The sequence below is a fragment of the Mauremys mutica genome, chromosome 5, assembly GCF_020497125.1.
Source record: "Mauremys mutica isolate MM-2020 ecotype Southern chromosome 5, ASM2049712v1, whole genome shotgun sequence".
NCBI classification, from domain to species: Eukaryota; Metazoa; Chordata; order Testudines; family Geoemydidae; genus Mauremys; species Mauremys mutica.
Genome location: NC_059076.1, coordinates 62143803 through 62161381, shown reverse-complemented (window position 1 = coordinate 62161381; position 17579 = coordinate 62143803). Strand labels below are relative to the sequence as shown.

Here is a 17579-nt window from a genome sequence, read left to right as displayed (position 1 = left end):
ACTGCTTGTCTAAAAGCAGAATTAGAACTTCTTTTTGCCAACAGCTCAGGGCTTGTTTCACATAGGCACTCCAGAAACTTTGCAAAAGCTTTGTGTTAGCTTGTGATAAATTTGGTCTAACCATCAGGGATCAGTCTAAAGAAAACATTGATTATGGCACAAGGTGTGTCCTGAGCATGCTGCTGTATAGTGACAAGACCTGGACCATCTACAGAAGGCATGGAAGAAGACTTAACACTTTCCACACCTCCTGTCTTAGTTTGATTTCACATACAAGTCCCTGATACCAAAGTATTTGAGAAAGCAAAATTGCCAAGTTTAATATTTATTCACTATTCTTAAACAGAGACATTTTTGTTGGTTTGGTCATCTATACTGGATGGATGATAGACACATGGCAAAGGACCTGTATGGAGAACTTGTGGATGCTCCAAGGTCACTGAGCCATCGTAGGCTCAAGTTCAAGAAAGTTTGCAAGAGGGAGCTGAAAACTTTCAACATCTGCACTGCAAGCCTGGAAAAGGCAGCTAGCAAAGGCTACATTGGAGGACTGTGCTACACCAGGAAGTCAGAGGCTGAGAGAGAGAAAAGTGAAGACAGAGCAAAGAGGAAAGTGCAGCAGACCTTAAGTGCCAGTAGTGCACCAGTTTCATCTTCTGGCCTTGCGCATCACTCCTACACAATCTATTGCTCAAGAATTGGACTTTTTAGCCATTCACAACACTGCAGTAACTGAGTCATAGTAACTGAACAGCTTTGGCACTTACAAGACAGACAATTGCCAGCTACCTTATAGGGAGGCAGTGCAGAGAGTAGAACACTTATATTGCTAATACTTTTCACAAAAAAAACAGGAGTACTTGTTAGTCTTTAAGGTGCCACAAGTACTCCTGTTTTTTTTGCGGATACAGACTAACACGGCTGCTACTCTGAAACTTTTCACAAAGTGATCCCTCTATATCTGACCTCTTAGTCCTCGTCCTCAAAGGAAACCTGCACAACACCTTCAAAAGACAAGCCTGGGAACTTAATTTTTAGTATCTAGAAAAATTATGAATTTAAGGGCTGAACAGAGACACTGGATTTATGGCTTATTACACCAATCTATAACCCCTTACAGCCACCTGCCTTATTTCCCCCCCATACCCTCATGACTGGAGAAGTTTAATGTGCCTTTTCACCTTGAATGGTCCCTTGAAATATGTAACTACTTACCCTAAACAATCTGTTCACCTTGTATTTAGCTGCGACACTGAATACATTTCACAGACCTGAAGAAGAGCTTGGTGAAAGCTTCTCTCTCTCACTAATAGAGGTTGGTCCAATAAAGATATTACTTTACCCACTTGGTTTCTGTAATATCCTGAGACCAACATGGTTATAACAACACTTATTGCAAATAGGTGTCTCTTACCAGTTGGAGAGATTTACCTCTTTTCTCTATTCTTAGTGAAAGGGAAATCTAAGAAGGGAAATGTATATTTATGCATACGTGGGGGTTAAAGGATAAGCTGGGAATGGGTAGAATGCATGTTATTGAAGAATCTGATTCAACTTCTTGGGAGTTGGGTCAGACCATCAGTGTATAAAATATATCCCATCTGTTTATAAAGTAAATAAAACAAGAGAGTTTATATCAAAGCAGACATCAATTAATACATACCTAAAAAGAGCATTCAAACTATGCCACTTTTCCTATTTGAAATCAACAGTACAGAGGTCCTTTCTTCCTCAGTTTTCCTGTTCACAATTAAGATGACATCCCCAGGCAATAAGTAAAGCTCCATAAAATTCAGTGTGAGAATAGAAATTAAAAACTCAATTAAATTGCTTTTGATTTTTTTTAAATAAATTTTATTTTGAACTATCAGGTTTTTTTACACCCCACCTCCCACCCGTGCGAAATCTGCACTATTCTTGTGTGACTAACAACACGAATCCAGTTAATCTTGTCTATTGACATATAGGAACCTTGGATTGTTCTTTTTCTTCCCTGCACCCTCTTTCTCTACTTTAACCCCTTCTTTTTTTCCTCTAGCACTCATGAATAGTGCACATCAAAAATGCCCCGTGGAAGAGGTATGTCTGTGACAATACTATGCTGGGGTTTTTTCAAGCGGTGCTTTGCTGATTTCAGCTATCAGTCTATGATGGCATAATAATGGTACAATTGTCAGCTTTTTGCACAATAAACTTTACTTCTCCCTAAATCACATTTGCTATGCAAAGATTCAGCTGAGAGCTAATTTCTTTTTTGTTTTGTTTTATTTTGTTATTTAACCACATTTTAAAAAGTTAGTGTGGCCTTTAAAAAAAATATTTGAATGTAAGTATGACAAAAATATAGGATTAGAGAGTGAGGATTTAATGAGCTTGTGAAAATCCAAAATGCAGTAGATATAAAAAATAAATGTAGATAACTATTAGCCCAGAAATGGTCTCATTATTTGTGTGAATTAAATGCCTGAGAATTTAAACACTGATAAGTGGACATTGAATTAATTTTTTAATAAGCAGTGCTAAGTAAATTTCTCCTGCACACAATTATATTAAATATTTACCCAGTAGTCTGAAATAGTTTTTCAGGTAAACATCTTTTGTATTGGATTAGATTTTTAAAAAATAATTATTAAACCAAACCAAAAGTTTGAACTAACAAACATGTATGGGGTTTTTTTTACACAAAGTCTAGGAAATACACTGTCAAAAGACAAAGTTAAGGTTTATTACTCTGTTCTTAATTCACGGAGTGGTGAAAATCAAAAGGCACAAAAGTCTGTGTTAGGATGTGGTAGCTTTGCTTTCGTTAATTTTCTTGCTTTTGTTAAGTTTCTTTCACAGCTTTCACGTGGTTTTAAGCATAATCATATGTATTTAATATTGTGGTAACTGTTTTGGATTTTTTCCTTCTTTTCTCTGCAAGTGTTCTGAATCACACAACATGTCTTATGGGATTCTTTAACTCCAGTGTGTGTGTAAATATGTATATTCTGTGTCAATCTGAAAGTATTGCTAAAGAATAGCTTTTAAAATTTTTCTCTTGTTAAATACAAATAATTTTTATTTAGATATGGCCATTCTTAGAAATCTGTAGTTTATGATCAAATGCTATGTACAGTCAGTTACGTTTATGATAGCTTGGTGACAATTTTAGTATTACTATCTTTATTTTGTTGCTGTACAAGTCCAGATTAACTTTGTTTTTCTTTCTTTTACTTTAATAGCTTCTCGGACTTCTTCTCATACTGAAAATCAGAGAGAGAGAAGGTATAACATGGTTATTTATATTTCAACCACATGTCATCCTAATAGTTGGCTTTAGAGTTTATTTTAACGGATCATATCAGGATCCTACTTTTGTCCTTTTCTTCTGTTTTTTTTTTTTTCCCTTTCTGATTTTTCTGTGTAAAAGTAGTAATGACTGGAACCAAAGAAATAAATACATTTTAAAAATAATGAGCTTTTAAGAAGATGGATTTTTTTGGTCTGAAATTTTTAAAAAAACTTATGGCCTCCATTTCTAGGTGATCGTTTCAGGTTGAAAATACAAACTTAAATACACACACCCACACCCCTACAGCTTCTCAGAAAGGGAGTCCCAATTAACCTGTTGTAATCTCTGGGTGCTGACTTTCTATCCCTTCCTATCCTTTTTTAAAAGTACCCTTTAAACAGATATTTGTGCATTTTCTGATAGCAAAATGACGGAAGAAGTTACCATAGCAAATGGTCCATGTAGCCAGATATCCAGCATCCCGCAATGGCCAAGAAAGGCATACAACTCATTAATAAAGCAAAGTGTTTGCCAAGCTTTTCATTCTATGGACAGTTTCACAGTAGAGAGATGTTCCGGATCCCTCCCAACACTGTTTGGTTCTCAAAATATTTTATTATGCAGAATATCTTGAAAGGTTCCACAGAGCACAGTTGTGCAATACTGAATATCGGTGTTGGGGGATAGAGAATACATCCTTTACTCTTGTAGGCAACTGATTTACACTCAGAAGCATTATCATTATTTATGCTGTTGTAGCACCTAGAGTTTGGAATCAGGGAATGGGTTCTCATTGTGCTAAGCATTGTTCATAAATACACCTCTACCCCAATAGAACGCGACCCGATATAACACAAATTCGGATATAAAGCGGTAAAGCAGCAGGGAGCTCCAGGCCCTTTTAATCCCTCCAGAGCTCCGGCAATGATTTAAAGGGCCAGAGGCTCCAGCCGCTGCGGGGAGTGTCGGGCCCTTTAAATCACCGCCGGAGCTCTGGCAGCATCTGGAGCCTCTGTCCCTTTAAATCACCACCCGAGCCCCACTGCCAGAGCTCTGGCGGTGATTTAAAGGGACCGGGGCTCCCCACAGCAGCTGGAGCCTCTGGCCCTTTAAATCACTGCCGGGGAAGCCGATCCAGTCTGGCACAGCATACCGGCTCTTGCTGGTACACCGTACCAGCCTGAACCCGATATAACACGGTCTCACCTATACGGCGGTGAGATTTTTTTGGCTCCCGAGGACCGTGTTATATTGGGTGTATAACAAAAGGACAGGCTCTGCCCCACAGAGTTTGAGGCTTGATTACCCTTCCTTTAGCACTGTGGAGAGATTTTCCTAAAATTCTCCCTGTAGACAAGCCTTTAGGTATCAAAGAACCAAACCAGGTAAGGCTTTCTAAATCAACACATTAAATTTCCCCCAGCTTCTGCCACTTGTTAGTAGGTAGCCAGTGCAGTGTGGTAACATTTAATATTATTATTAATGATGTTGAGAACTGTTCACTGCCAACCAGATATTCTGAAAAGTGTCTAAATTGTTTATTAAATATATTTAGGAGGCACAGCATAAGTGAGCCTAGAATCACACGTGAACAATGGCATACAAAAAAACAGAGAAAACAGCAGTAATTTGATCCATGTCCATAAATTAGAACAAATTAAGTGGTTGAAAACTTCAGCCTCTTTTCCTCATGATTTCCTCAGATTTGGTCTTCACTCCAAATTACTTGTAATCTTTGTGAATTTTTAAACTCTGTGGGATTCAATATGAACAATTCTGCATGAATATTCAATATTCTCTATTCAAACTAAGGATAGTTCTAATTGGTCAGATATATCACATGGTGGTGTTTTTGTTCTCTGATTAGATTAGCACACAAAAACTCTCAGCAGGAAAACTCACTTGTGTAGCCTTCAATTAGCTTTCTGTGAGTATTCCTGTTGGTTAAAACTCAGTCTTGTAAATGATCAAAGGAAATGAACACAAGTAGCACGGCTGAAGTAAATTCATTAAAAAAAATCAGCCTAAATATTCACAATAAGTTTGTTGCAGTTTCAACATGTTGTACTTATAATGTTGTGCCACAAAATAAAAAAATAAAAAATCAATAAATGTGAATAAAAAAATCATGACATGAATGTTGCAATTTGTTTTCTCACTGGGCTGAACAGGTGAAAAAGTACACATTTATCCCCAATCCTTGCACTATGTGGGGTAAGGCATCTTAATTTTTAAAAAATCATCTTAAATTTGTTTTGTTGCCTTGCATTATTTCTGCACAGTAGTTAATAACAATGCTTTGCATTTATTAGTGCCTTTTCATCAGAAGATTCCCAAACCACTTTATTCTGCAAGGACACAAAGACACCTTCTAGTAAAGTACTTAAGCACATGCCTACCTTGAAGTACATGAATAGTCTGTTGTAGTCAGTAGAATTTTTCTTTTGCTTAGGGGTAGGAATGTACTTAAGTGCTCTGCTGAATGGGGACCCTGAGTGCTTGCTCGACTGGGGCCAGAAAGGTTAAGTGACTGTATGAAATCATATAAGGCATCTTTGCAAAGTCAGGAATAGAATTGGAACTACTAGGAAAACATATTATTTTAGTGTTTATTTAAATCATTACTGTAAAACTTGCTAGTCAGTCATTCCTTCCCTCTCCCGCACATCACCTTGTTTATGTTTCTTTGCAGACGTCCTGAGATTACAATAGTTGCTGCTGAGCCTCTCAGACCATCCTCCTGGTTTCCAGGTGGAAATGTCACTCCACAAGGATTAGGATTCCCTCCTCCTTCCCAGACTAACTGGAGGACAAATGAGCTTGTTCCAGCTGAGGTGAGCAGATAAGAGATGTATTTACGTTACATGTGTAATTCATGTTAATTTTAAAGTGCAAAGAAGAACAATAACATCACCAGAACTCATTGTCCTCTTAAAAGAGAAGTACTCTGGTTTTTTTGTTTGTATTTTTGTTGTACATGTCAGTGTAGCATTTCTGAATTCATGTAGGGTTTTTTAAATTTTCACATATGGACGCATTAAAATTTTTACCTTTTTTTTCTTTTGTAGCTTCCACCATCTTATGAGCAGGTGATAAAAGAAATTAACCAAGTGCAAGTCAATACAACAAATAACAATAATGCTGCTGCTTCTAGATGCACTGCTACGTGTGCAACACAGACTGACTTTCCAGAGGAAATAATCAGCCATTTGCCAAGAAGTAATGTAAAAAACAACCTACCTACTCTCTGTGAATCTGAAATTGTTCCAGGTAAATGCTCTATGGACTTCATATTATCAAAGATTTTACAGATTATGTTCTGGAGATGCTTTTAAAAATCAATTTAATCCTTTCTACATCCAATAAAAGTATTTCACTTATGGACTAGGTGCTGCTATGAATTACTGCATTTGCTTCTTACTTCTGATGACCTGATACGCCATTCTAGTGTGTGTCAAAAGTAAAAATGTGTTGTTCTTTAATATCACCCTAGGCTATAATGCATTTAATTTTTTCCCCACAAAGCCATTACAAGTATTTTTCCATTTTAGCTGTATTTGCAATCCTTTTTGGCCAGAGAATCTGAAAAAAAATGAATGAAAAAGCAGGGAGGTTGTAGGTCAGGACTGAGATGTACGCAAAGCTGGTTAGAGAAGCTGCTGTACTATTCCTTGTTCTAGCCTCTGCTGGGAAACCCTCAATGTCATGAAACATTTTTTAAAATATTTTTCTTTATTTGATGGTGCTTTGAGTATGTTAAAATGAAAGTGCTGCAAGTCAGCAAAGTAATTTTGGACTTATTACTTGTAAATTCTATGCATTTGTGCAAAGATAAATTCCTTTCTAGAGTGTAATGTATTTTTGCCCCCTTGAAAAAGGGAGAATGACAAATGTAACACAAGAAAAGGTGAGTTCTAAGTGGAAATAGTTGGTAGATTTCCAGTCAGAATGGTTAGAGAGGCCAAATGACAAAGTAAATTTGTGTTTAAGATGTGTCAGAATACAATTTGAAAGCTTCTCTTTTCTGTTGGCAGTGCAACGTCCTCTCAAACCTCCCAGACCTCTCTTAAATAGCAATCCTTCAGAAAATGAGGCTCCCTTAGTTGTCTCTGAAGCGTCTGAAGAATGGAAGTGCCAAGAAAATCCCAGTAATGTGACAGGTCCACTGCCAAAACCAAGATCAAAAGGCAATCTCAAACCCGTGGTCAGAGATAGTCAAAGCAAATCACAAGACAATCAGGAAGAAGTGAGCCAGCCTCGAGCTGAAAGGGAGCCATCTCCAAGTCAGCCAGTGTCCCTCTTAGATAATAGCTTATTGGACAGTCACATGGTGATAAACAGTATGAATACAGAAAAAAGCCAAAATAGTATTGGTTCAAGGATCAAAGCTTTTGAATCCCAAGCAAATTCTGATATCTCAGGATTATCAAAGAAACCAGAAATTGCTCCACGGTCATTTGTCCCAAGACCAACTGTTTCTGCAAAGAAGCCAATAATAGCTCCAAAACCAGAGCTAGGGGCCAGGAGAGCTTCAGGAGAGTCAGGTTCATGGACAGAAAATACACAAAAAGCTACATCCAGGAAATGGCACCCTCAACCTCAAGAAGCTGGGAGTAATGTCATAACCAAACCTGAATTGCCAAAGAAACCAAAACCTGGCCTTGTAAAAAGTACTAGTAATGATTTGCTTGATGCAAGGAATGGGTCAGCTTCAGAGAACAATGATGGACAGAAGAAATTCCCAGTTCCTGCTCCAAGGCCACTCATTCCCAAAAAGTCTCTTTCTGTAGAAAGTCCTGCCCCTCATTCGACCTTACTAAAACCAATCATCACTGCTCCCAGTCTCTCGGTAGCTTCCCAAGCAACAGCTTTCAAGTCTCTGAGAGAGTCATCAGCTCCAACCAACCTCTCAACATGTACTTTGCAAAGTAAACCAGTTGAGGAAGGAGATCTTATCAGTTTTGATGATGACGTTTTGCCCCCTAGTTCAGTTAGTGCAGTTCAAGAATGTACCAGTTCTGAAGCAGGTAAGAACAAGTGTAAGGAGATAAATTGTAAACATGGTTACAAATATGCATGCACATGATATTGTACATATTTACAGTGGTATTGGTATATGTGTATGTAAAATTCTATGCTTGTCATTGTATTAAGCTTCATGTGAAATTACATGGACTCAGAGGTCAATATGATTGACCAGTAAGGTTCCCAGGCTGTGTAATTCTGAGAACATGCCAGCTGGATTTATAACTTAATAGCTAAAATAATATACCATAAGCTCAATACTATACTCCAGATGCCACCTCCAGAATGCATCATGATCCCTTCTATGGCGCTGGAGACATCTTGCCTTATGCTATCTAATCTATCTAGTACTAATATCTGAGCACCTGTGGTTCATAGCATCTAGCTCCTGGGCATTTCAGTAGTACATATATAGATATTTATTCCCCATTATGTCAGCGAGAGAAGCAGCAGTGTACATTGTGTTTTGGGAAATCATGACCCACCACGCTAAAACACCGTGCACCATGGGTGGAGGAAATGAGTGCCATTATCATAGAATCATAGGACTGGAAGGGACTGTGAGAAGTCATCTAGTCCAGGCCCCTGCACTCATGGCAGGAATAAGTATTATCTAGTAAGTATTATCCCTGACAGGTGTTTGTGTAACCTGCTCTTAAAAATCTCCAATGATGGAGATTCCACAGCCTCTCTAGACAATTTACTCCAGTGCTTAACCACCTTGACAGTTAGGAACTTTTTCCTAATGTCCAACCTAAACCACCCTTGCTGCAATTTAAGCCCATTGCTTCTTGTCCTATCCTCAGAGGTTAAGAAGAACAATTTTTCTTCCTCCTCCATGTAACAACCTTTTATGTACTTAAAAACTGTTATCATGTCCCCTCTCAGTCGTCTCTTCTCCAGACTAAACAAACCCAATGCTTTCAATCTACTCTCACAGGTCATGTTTTCTAGACCTTTAATCATTTGTGTTGCTCTTCTCTGGACTTCCTCCAGTTTGTCTACATCTTTCCTGAAATGTGGCATCCAGAACTGGACACAATACTCCAGATGAGGCCTAATCAGTGCGGAGTAGAGCAGAAGAATTACTTCTTGTGTCTTGCTTACAACACTCCTGCTAATACATCCCAGAGTGATGGGTTGTTTGTTTGTTTTTTGTTTTTTTTTAACACAACAGTGTTACTGTTGACCAATATTGTGATCCACTATGACCCCCAGATCCCTTTCTGCAGTACTCCTTCTTAGGCAGTCATTTCCCATTTAGTATGTATGCAATTGATTGTTCCTTCCTAAGTGGAGTACTTTGCATTTGTCCTTATTGAATTTAATCATTTCAGCTCATTTTGAATTTTAATCCTATCCTCCAAAGCACTTGCAACACCTCTCAGGTTGGTATCATCTGCAAACTTTATAAGTGTACTCTCTGTGCCATTATCTAAATCACTTATGAAGATACTGAACAGAACCAGAACCAGAACTGATCCCTGCAGGACCCCACTCGATATGCCCTGCCAGCTTGACTGTGAACCACCGATAACTACTCTCTCGGAACAGTTTTCCAACTGGTTATGCACCCACCTCATAGTAGCTCCATCTAGGTTATATTTCCCTAGTTTGTTTATGAGAAGGTCATGTGAGACAGTATCAAAAGCCTTATGAAAGTCAAGATATGCAACATCTACCACTTCCCCACTATCCACAATACTTGTTACCAATTCAAAGAAAGCTATTAGGTCAGTTTGACCCAATTTGTTCTTGACAAATCCATGCTGATTGTTTCTTATGACTTTATTATCTTTTAGATGTTTGAAAATTGATTGCTTAACTATTTTTTCTATTATCTTTCTGGGTACTGAAGTTCAGATGATTGTTCTATAATTCTCTGGGTTGTCTTTATTTCCCTTTTTATAAATTGGTACTATATTTGCCCTTTTCCAGTCCTCTGGAATCTCTCCCGTCTTCCATGACTTCTCAAAGATGATCGTTAATGGCTCAGATACCTCCTGAGTTAGCAATTTGAGTATTCTAGGATGTGTTTCATCAGGCCCTTGTGACGTTCACAGTTGGTATTTCCAGTACACACATTACTTTGTTACATGGACTGCATGTTTGTTCATATAACTGTAAGTTAGTCAGTTAGTACGTCCATGTGAAATCATTTTTCACTTAAAAGCTGCTGCATAAATTTTGGAAAATTTGGTTGATTCAGCTAAGCTTTTAGGGCTAGAGCTGGGTGAATAATATTTTTTTTGGTTCACTGGCAATTTTAAAAAATTTTAAAAAAAAGTTTTTTTTCTTTTGGATCAAACTGAAAACTTTTTTTTTAGTTTTTCAGCAACTCGAAATGTCAAAAAGATTTCAAGTAAAAAGAAAATGTTTTGCTAATGTTAAAACAAAATGTTACATTTCAACCTGACAAATTTTGTTTCAACTTTCAGACGTTTTGAGAAAGGAAGGAAAAGTAGATGGACAAAATAGGTTGTGGTGGTATTGCTGCCTCCCTTATCAGCTTTAAGCCCAGTGGGTAAGCACTTATCTGGGATGTGTGGCTATCCATTGTCATTTATAGTGGCAACTCAGTTAGGTTTGGCAGAATTTGGGGGGCTTTTTTCCCTTATAATTTTGACAGATTATCAATATTTATTTTTAAGCATTTTTCTCTGATTTTTATCTATTTAAATTTTCACAGGTGTGCCAGATTGTGGGGTTTAATCTTCTTAAAAATGTTTATCTATTTAAATTTTCATAATTGTGGGTCTGGCAGTGGGTGGGGTCAGACAATTGTTTAAGGATGGTAGACATTGAGATAGAAAAAGTTAAAACTGTTATAAAGTTATGAGTGTTCAAATGCAAATTTTCAACATCATGTCAAAATATTCAGAGTAAATATCCTTAATTTGAACTCCAATAAGTTCACAAGCAGAATTTTTCTAACTTTGCCTATCTGTAAATTTTGATTATTGATGGAATTTTTTTTTGTCATTTTTTGATTGTGTACAGTAAAGTAGACATTTACCAATAAAAGTCTAATCCAAGCCTATTTGTAGTCATTGATGATGACAATGGATAGTCATTTGGCCAGAGATGGTGTTTGGTAATTAGGGGACTCACCTGATATGTGGGAGACGCAAGGTCAGATCCCTGCTCTGATGACTATTTATTTATTTATAAATAGTGAAACGGCTTCAAGAGGAGAGACTGAGAAAGCCTCATGGAAGAATATTCTGGTCTTTTGGCTAGGGCACTCACCTGCAGTGCAGGAAACCCAAAGTCAAATTCCTTCTCATCAGGCAAAGGGAAGAATTGCACCAGGGTCTCCCACATCCCAGTTGAGTGCCCTAACCACTGGATTAAGGCTTATAAGGGAGGTGGTGCCACCAGCAGCAGCCATCACAAAAGGTTTTGACTTTTTCGGTTCAGTAGAAATTGATTGGCAAACTTGACCAAATTTGCAAATAGTTTTGGTTGACCTGAAACTGCATGTTATAGCAAATAATCTATTTGTCAGAAAAATTTGAGGCACTTCTGAAAATCCCATTCGGCCCCTATCTGCATCTTTAGACACCTAAATATCTTTGAAAATATGTCCCTCAGAATTTAGAGCATAGGCCTTGTTCCTGCAATAAATGGACCCTGGTGCCCACACTGAGCTTATCACAGAATTGGGAATTTAGATAGTAAATTCCATGCGGTGCAGTGACTGTCTTTTTATGTTTTTGTATAGTTCCTAGCACAATGGACCCTTCAATCCTGATTGGGGGAAAAACTATTGTCCCACCCCTCAGTAGGGATTGAAGGGTCCATTGTGCTAGGAACTATACAAAAACATCTATCCGTTATGTTTACACACACTAATTAATATTACATAGCTTTTATTGCTAAATTTTTCTTTCTTGAACTTTGGTAGCCTTACAAAAATGGGTTTTTCTTGATAAGAATTCAAGCATGTGCTGATTTAAGCCTGTTCATGGGCCATATAGTACTGTAATAGCTGTTGCTAACATAAAATAACATATTGGAGACTTTTAAATAACAGTAAACAATTTACTTAACTTGTTTTTGATAACTGTACAGATAGCTGTTGCTGGCCTGCTTGCCTAGCTCCAAGTACAAGCCATATCCTTCTGCTGATAAGGCTCATTACATACTACACTATGGGTAACTTTGGTTCCTACTTCAGCGTTCCAGCTATCATTACAATACCATCAGTTTTTAAGCAGAATTCCCAACTGCAATCCATAGGGAGTGCCTCTTAAAAACAGATGATACAATAAAGCCCATGGTGAATGAAATACATTTTTGAAAATGTGAATTTGGGAGTGAGAGAGAGACTCTGTGTGTGTGTGTGTGTGTGTGTGTGCGCGCGCGTGCGTGCTGTTTGCTTCACTTAGCATTAAAAATGTTCATCTATTTGGAAACGGATACATAAATAGTACATAGCTGTCACATTATGTTTATATTTATTAGTGGTAATGTGTTCTCATTATAACTTGTGCTTTGCATAATTGGATGGAATTTTGATTTACTACCTCTTCCTTTCTGTATTGACGTAATAACTCCAGGGTGGATTTAGGAAGGAAACTGTAGAAACACCTTGTATATTAAGTTCAGTACTGCTGATAGCGATACATGTATTTTCAGAACTGCTTTGAATCATTTGCTGACAGACTGCTTTTAAAAGAAGTGAAATAAGGCTGACTCAGCATTCTGTTGGCAATGAAATGTGCTGCAATGTAGATGATCAGCTCAGGATAGACAGAGCCCTTTTCTTCGTGGACTGATGGGATCTGGAACACTGCAGAAGCAGTATCATTCCCTGGGGGAAGAGAGAACTTTTGAATTACTTGAGAATTACTTCCTAGTCCACTCCAGGAAATGTTGTAGGACTGGAAATGACTGGCTCTGAATAGAGTTATGTTTTGCTCTTTTTGTCTGGAGGGATGTTGCTGCAGTGCAAAGCAGAGCATAAGACTTTTTTCCAAACACTCAAAGTAAAACTTGTACTTCAGTGGTTAAAGGAAACAAACAAATATAAATACTCTGGATTCCAGCTGACAAGCAGTCAGGCAGGGATCCAATACAAAGAAAACAGAAAAGACGGTTACTCACCTTCTTGTAAGTGTTGTTCTTTGAGAGGTGTCGTTCACGTCCATTCCAATCAGGTGTGCGCGCACCACGTGCACTGTCATTAGAAACTTTTTCCCTTAGCAGCTCCCGTCAGGTCAGCCAGGGAGCCACCTGGAGTGATGCCCTCATGGCACTCAATATATGACCCTGCCGACCCAACCCCCGTTCACTTCCTTCTTGCCAGCTACTCCAACAGAGGGGAAGAAGGGTATTGGAATGGATGTGAACAACACATCTTGAAGAACAACAGCTACAAGAAAGTGAGTAACCGTCTTTTCTTCTTTGAGTGCTTGTTCATCCCTCACTCATACATACATTACAGATTGCCCCACCGATCCAAGAGAAAGTAAATAAATATTGAATCAGAAATCCTGTGCTAACACAGAGAATTGCCAGAAAAATTAACTCTCCACCAGAAAAGATTACTGCTCTGTTCACCTTTCTGATAGCTTACAGTCATCCTATGGACACATATGAAAAGAATACTAGGTTCAATTTTTCAAGGTGTTTTTTACAAACTCAAAAATTAAGTATAGAAGAACCAGACTTTAGTTGTCTGACTTGATGGTAATTATTTTGTTAATGTGGGAAGTAGGCTTGTTTGCTCACCCTACCTCTTATCTGCAGAAGACAAAAGGATTTGCCTGTGGTCTCACTTAACACCAGTGAAATCAGTAAAGTTGCCTAGGTGTTGGTGAGATCAGAATCGTGCCCCGTCTCTTGTTACTATTGGCAGCACTATGACATGACAAAGGATCCACAAGAAAAGCAATTGTGCGGTAAAAAATATGGTGACATATTACACTAACATTAGGTGCTTTCCATGTTCCCATAGGAACAGCTTTAGGTTAGCAAGATGAATCCACAGTAAAATGCTTTTTAAAGGCATGAAGAGCATCTGCTCCCAATTCTCCCGACCTTTGCATTTGTAATTAATAATGACATAGCAAAATGCCAGGGCTTCACACTTGTTGCTATGGCAACCCTAGAACAGAAGAAAGGGCTTTAGTAGGTGGTGCTTGGGATACAGCACTTACCACTTGTTTGTAAAAGAACAGTTTTACATCACAAATTATAATGTACAGAAACATAATATTTATGAAATGCAGCTAAAATATGCTTGTGTGGTGCTTAGACCTATGAATTAGCACTGCACAGATACATCACTACTTTAGTTAGACCTGCCGCAAATATAACACAGCAAACTGTTCTACAGAAAGAGAAAGTCAAACACAAATGTAAGCACAAATGATGAAAGAGATTCTGTGGCATCACAGCCATTCAACTGGCTTGCTAAAAACTAATATAAACATTAATGAATTTATCCTCATAGCACCCCTGTGAGGTAGAGAGGTGTTTAATCCTCATGAATTGAGGTACAGAAAGCTTAAAGTCCTGACTTTTAAGACTGCTCAGCACCCACAACTTCAGCTGAAGGCATTGGATGTTCAGTACTTATCAAAAACAAGCCCCAAGCAACTTTCCCAAGGCCATATAGGAGGCAGAGCCTTGATGCCAACTCCTGAGTCCCAATGCAGCCTAAACTTTCTTTGACCAGGGCCGGCCCACAACAATTTGGCACCTGAGGCGGGGAGTTCAAATGACACCTCCATGCCCCTTCACTTGGGCCAAAACTTTGAAAGGTCTCAATTCTGCCTTCTTCCTGTTCTACTCCTCTCATGGTACTGCTCTGCTACCTACCCCTATAAAGGAGAACTAACAGCTTAAAATGCCTTGTTCAAAAATTTTAAGTAACACTTTACTTTCAAACCCCTGAACAGCAAATGTAACTTTTCTTGTCTGCATAGTAAACACTGGCATTTTTATCTCTTTGAATAATCAAAGTGGAGCTAGCCGTGCCTTCTTGGTTGCAAAGATTTGAACTGCTTCCTGCTGAAGGTCCATAGTCTGGGCCAGCTCATGCTCTGTTGAGATGGTTGCAAGGCTGATCAGCCTCTCCTGTGTCATTGTGGAGCGTAGATTTATTTTTTATTTTTTTAATTCAGCTTGGAGAAGCTGCATTCTCCACTGGCAACTGTTACAGGAAGTGTTGGAAGTATGCGCAAAGCAACAAAAGCATTTGGAAAGAGGGTGGTCATACCGGTATATTCCAGAACAGCCTTTGGAGTTGATCCTGGTGAAATGTGAGCGCCTGAAATCCTGCCTCCTGCACAGCTGAACTGCACTGGATTCCACTGTGGTTTTCACCTGCAACCATTGTGGGGAGAGGTGTGGGCAGAACATGCCCATAGCACCTATCATGCTGGAGGATTGCAAAGCACAGTGAGAACAATGTATATTAGGGGTCACTCACCCACCATGAAAGGCTAGTGTGGACTATGCACCCATTAGATGACAGGAATGGTTTTTAAAAACAAAAACAAACAATTAACTTCTCCAAATCAAAATACAGGGAAAATTCGAGGTAGGCAGAATGTGATTAACCAAGCTGGAATTAGTCAGGACACCTATGTTAATACCTCAAATCTTGCAAATAGGGAGAATTTGTAATGTCTGAGCAGTGAGGCCCTTTTTGTTTAACATATCCACCAGGCAGTATTTCCATTATCACTGTACCACCTATCACCATATTAGTGTTGGTTCAGTATTGGTTCCATTTTGGTTTGGAATCCTGTTTATTGAATCTCCAACCATATTTCCAGCAGCATCTAGGTTTATCCTTGAAAGTCTCCACTTAAGTGTGGCTAGGCATGATTCTACTCAGGCTGTGAAGTGGTTTCACCGAGATGAGATTTTAATAAACCTCTCTGTGGTTTTTAAAGAGGGTAGACTAATCCTAGACGACCCAGATAGCCATCTTGATTTTTTGTGTGTCTCAGTCTAGTAGCTTATTTAATATATAATCAAACATTTCAAGTAGACACAGTGCATACTTCTGTAATGGTAATGCATGTTATGATGCCAACAAATCAGCATTCCTAGGGCTATTATGTCATTCTTGGATGTACTGAGAGCACTATTTGCAGGACTTAGTCAAAACAGGGTGGCTTTTTCAAAATACATAATAAATATTACATTTCTCACTTTCCTCGACCTACCTGTTTGGAGGTCCCCCCATTTTTGTTGAGATATCTGCCACATCTTTTACTTTTCTTAGAAGAAAGGAACATAAAACAGATCACTCATCTTATTGTCTCCTAGCTATGGACTAACAATAACAGCTTCAGAAAGATAGCCACCATCTTCCCCTAAATAAAGGCAAATATCTGCTATATCATCCCTTTATTTTTTGGTGTGGATGAAAGATGATAAAATGGGGCTGAATGAAATATGTCTGTCTCCTCTAAGCCAGTAGAACCAAGAGAAAATATATATATGGTAGTCAGGTGCACACTGCATTTTCCCTAACTTAAGCACATATGTAGGGAAATATGTTATCAAACGGAGGTTATAAAATAAACTCTTTTATTTGCAGTCACAGAAAAGTCAGACTCAGGAAAATACAGGCTGTGAAAATAATATAAAAGGATTATTAAAAAAAAATGATAGCAGTCTATTGATATTGGTGTTATCTGTTATGAAGAATGCCCTAGAAAATTAATTTACTGGAGTTGTGAATGTATTTTCTATTTTCACACTTTTCTGAATCATGCTCAAACCATGCCCAATTGTTGTTAAATACCTTTAAAAATATCCATATGCTGTCAGTCCCATTACACAAAGCAGCATAGTAGTTTACCAGACAATTTTCACTAACACAACTCTGGGGAAAGAAATGACACAAACAAGTTAATGAAGTTGAAACTAATTATGTGGTGACAATAGTATTATTGAACATAAGATAATGAGTGGAAAATTCATGTTTCCGTAAATGCTGTGCTTAACCTTGTGACGAATACCACACAGATGAAGATTTAATGGTGACTTTTTCTCTGGGGTTACCTGTGTAGAGCAGTCTCTCTAGAACAGCACTAAATATTGTTAAAGGGGGTGGAGAGAGAAAAATGGAAACTGTTGACAACTAGGGGCTTGTTACAATCTATGTCCCCATTCTATAAAAATGCAGGCATGAGCTTCACTTTAAGTGGATGAGTAGTCCCATTTGACTTAACTCTGCATATATCTTTGCAGGGTTGGGGTGTCAATATACAGCTTTTGAAAAATCCTTCTTAGTAACCTCAACAAAATGCCC

The 17579-nt window shown here is 38.3% G+C and overlaps 1 protein-coding gene and 1 long non-coding RNA gene across 7 annotated transcripts in view; one reads left to right on the top strand and one right to left on the bottom strand.

The window, feature by feature from the left end:
- SH3D19 (SH3 domain containing 19) overlaps window positions 1-17579 on the top strand; it is a 126385-nt gene that overhangs the window by 70800 nt on the left and 38006 nt on the right. For 4 of the 6 annotated variants that reach the window (XM_045017734.1, XM_045017737.1, XM_045017739.1 and 1 more), the window contains exons 4-7: window positions 3225-3267; window positions 5967-6108; window positions 6343-6544; window positions 7309-8301. In XM_045017734.1, the coding sequence (XP_044873669.1) occupies window positions 3225-3267; window positions 5967-6108; window positions 6343-6544; window positions 7309-8301 (1380 nt within the window). Of the gene's footprint in view, window positions 1-2038; window positions 2080-3224; window positions 3268-5966; window positions 6109-6342; window positions 6545-7308; window positions 8302-17579 lie in introns of all 6 variants that reach the window. The other 2 variants (XM_045017735.1, XM_045017740.1) reach the window with 1 other exon arrangement.
- LOC123370875 lies at window positions 4820-16475 on the bottom strand. The gene is made up of 3 exons (XR_006579602.1): window positions 15528-16475; window positions 5946-6103; window positions 4820-5026 (listed from the first exon to the last, which is right to left on the bottom strand). It is a non-coding gene; the product is annotated as an uncharacterized LOC123370875 (long non-coding RNA).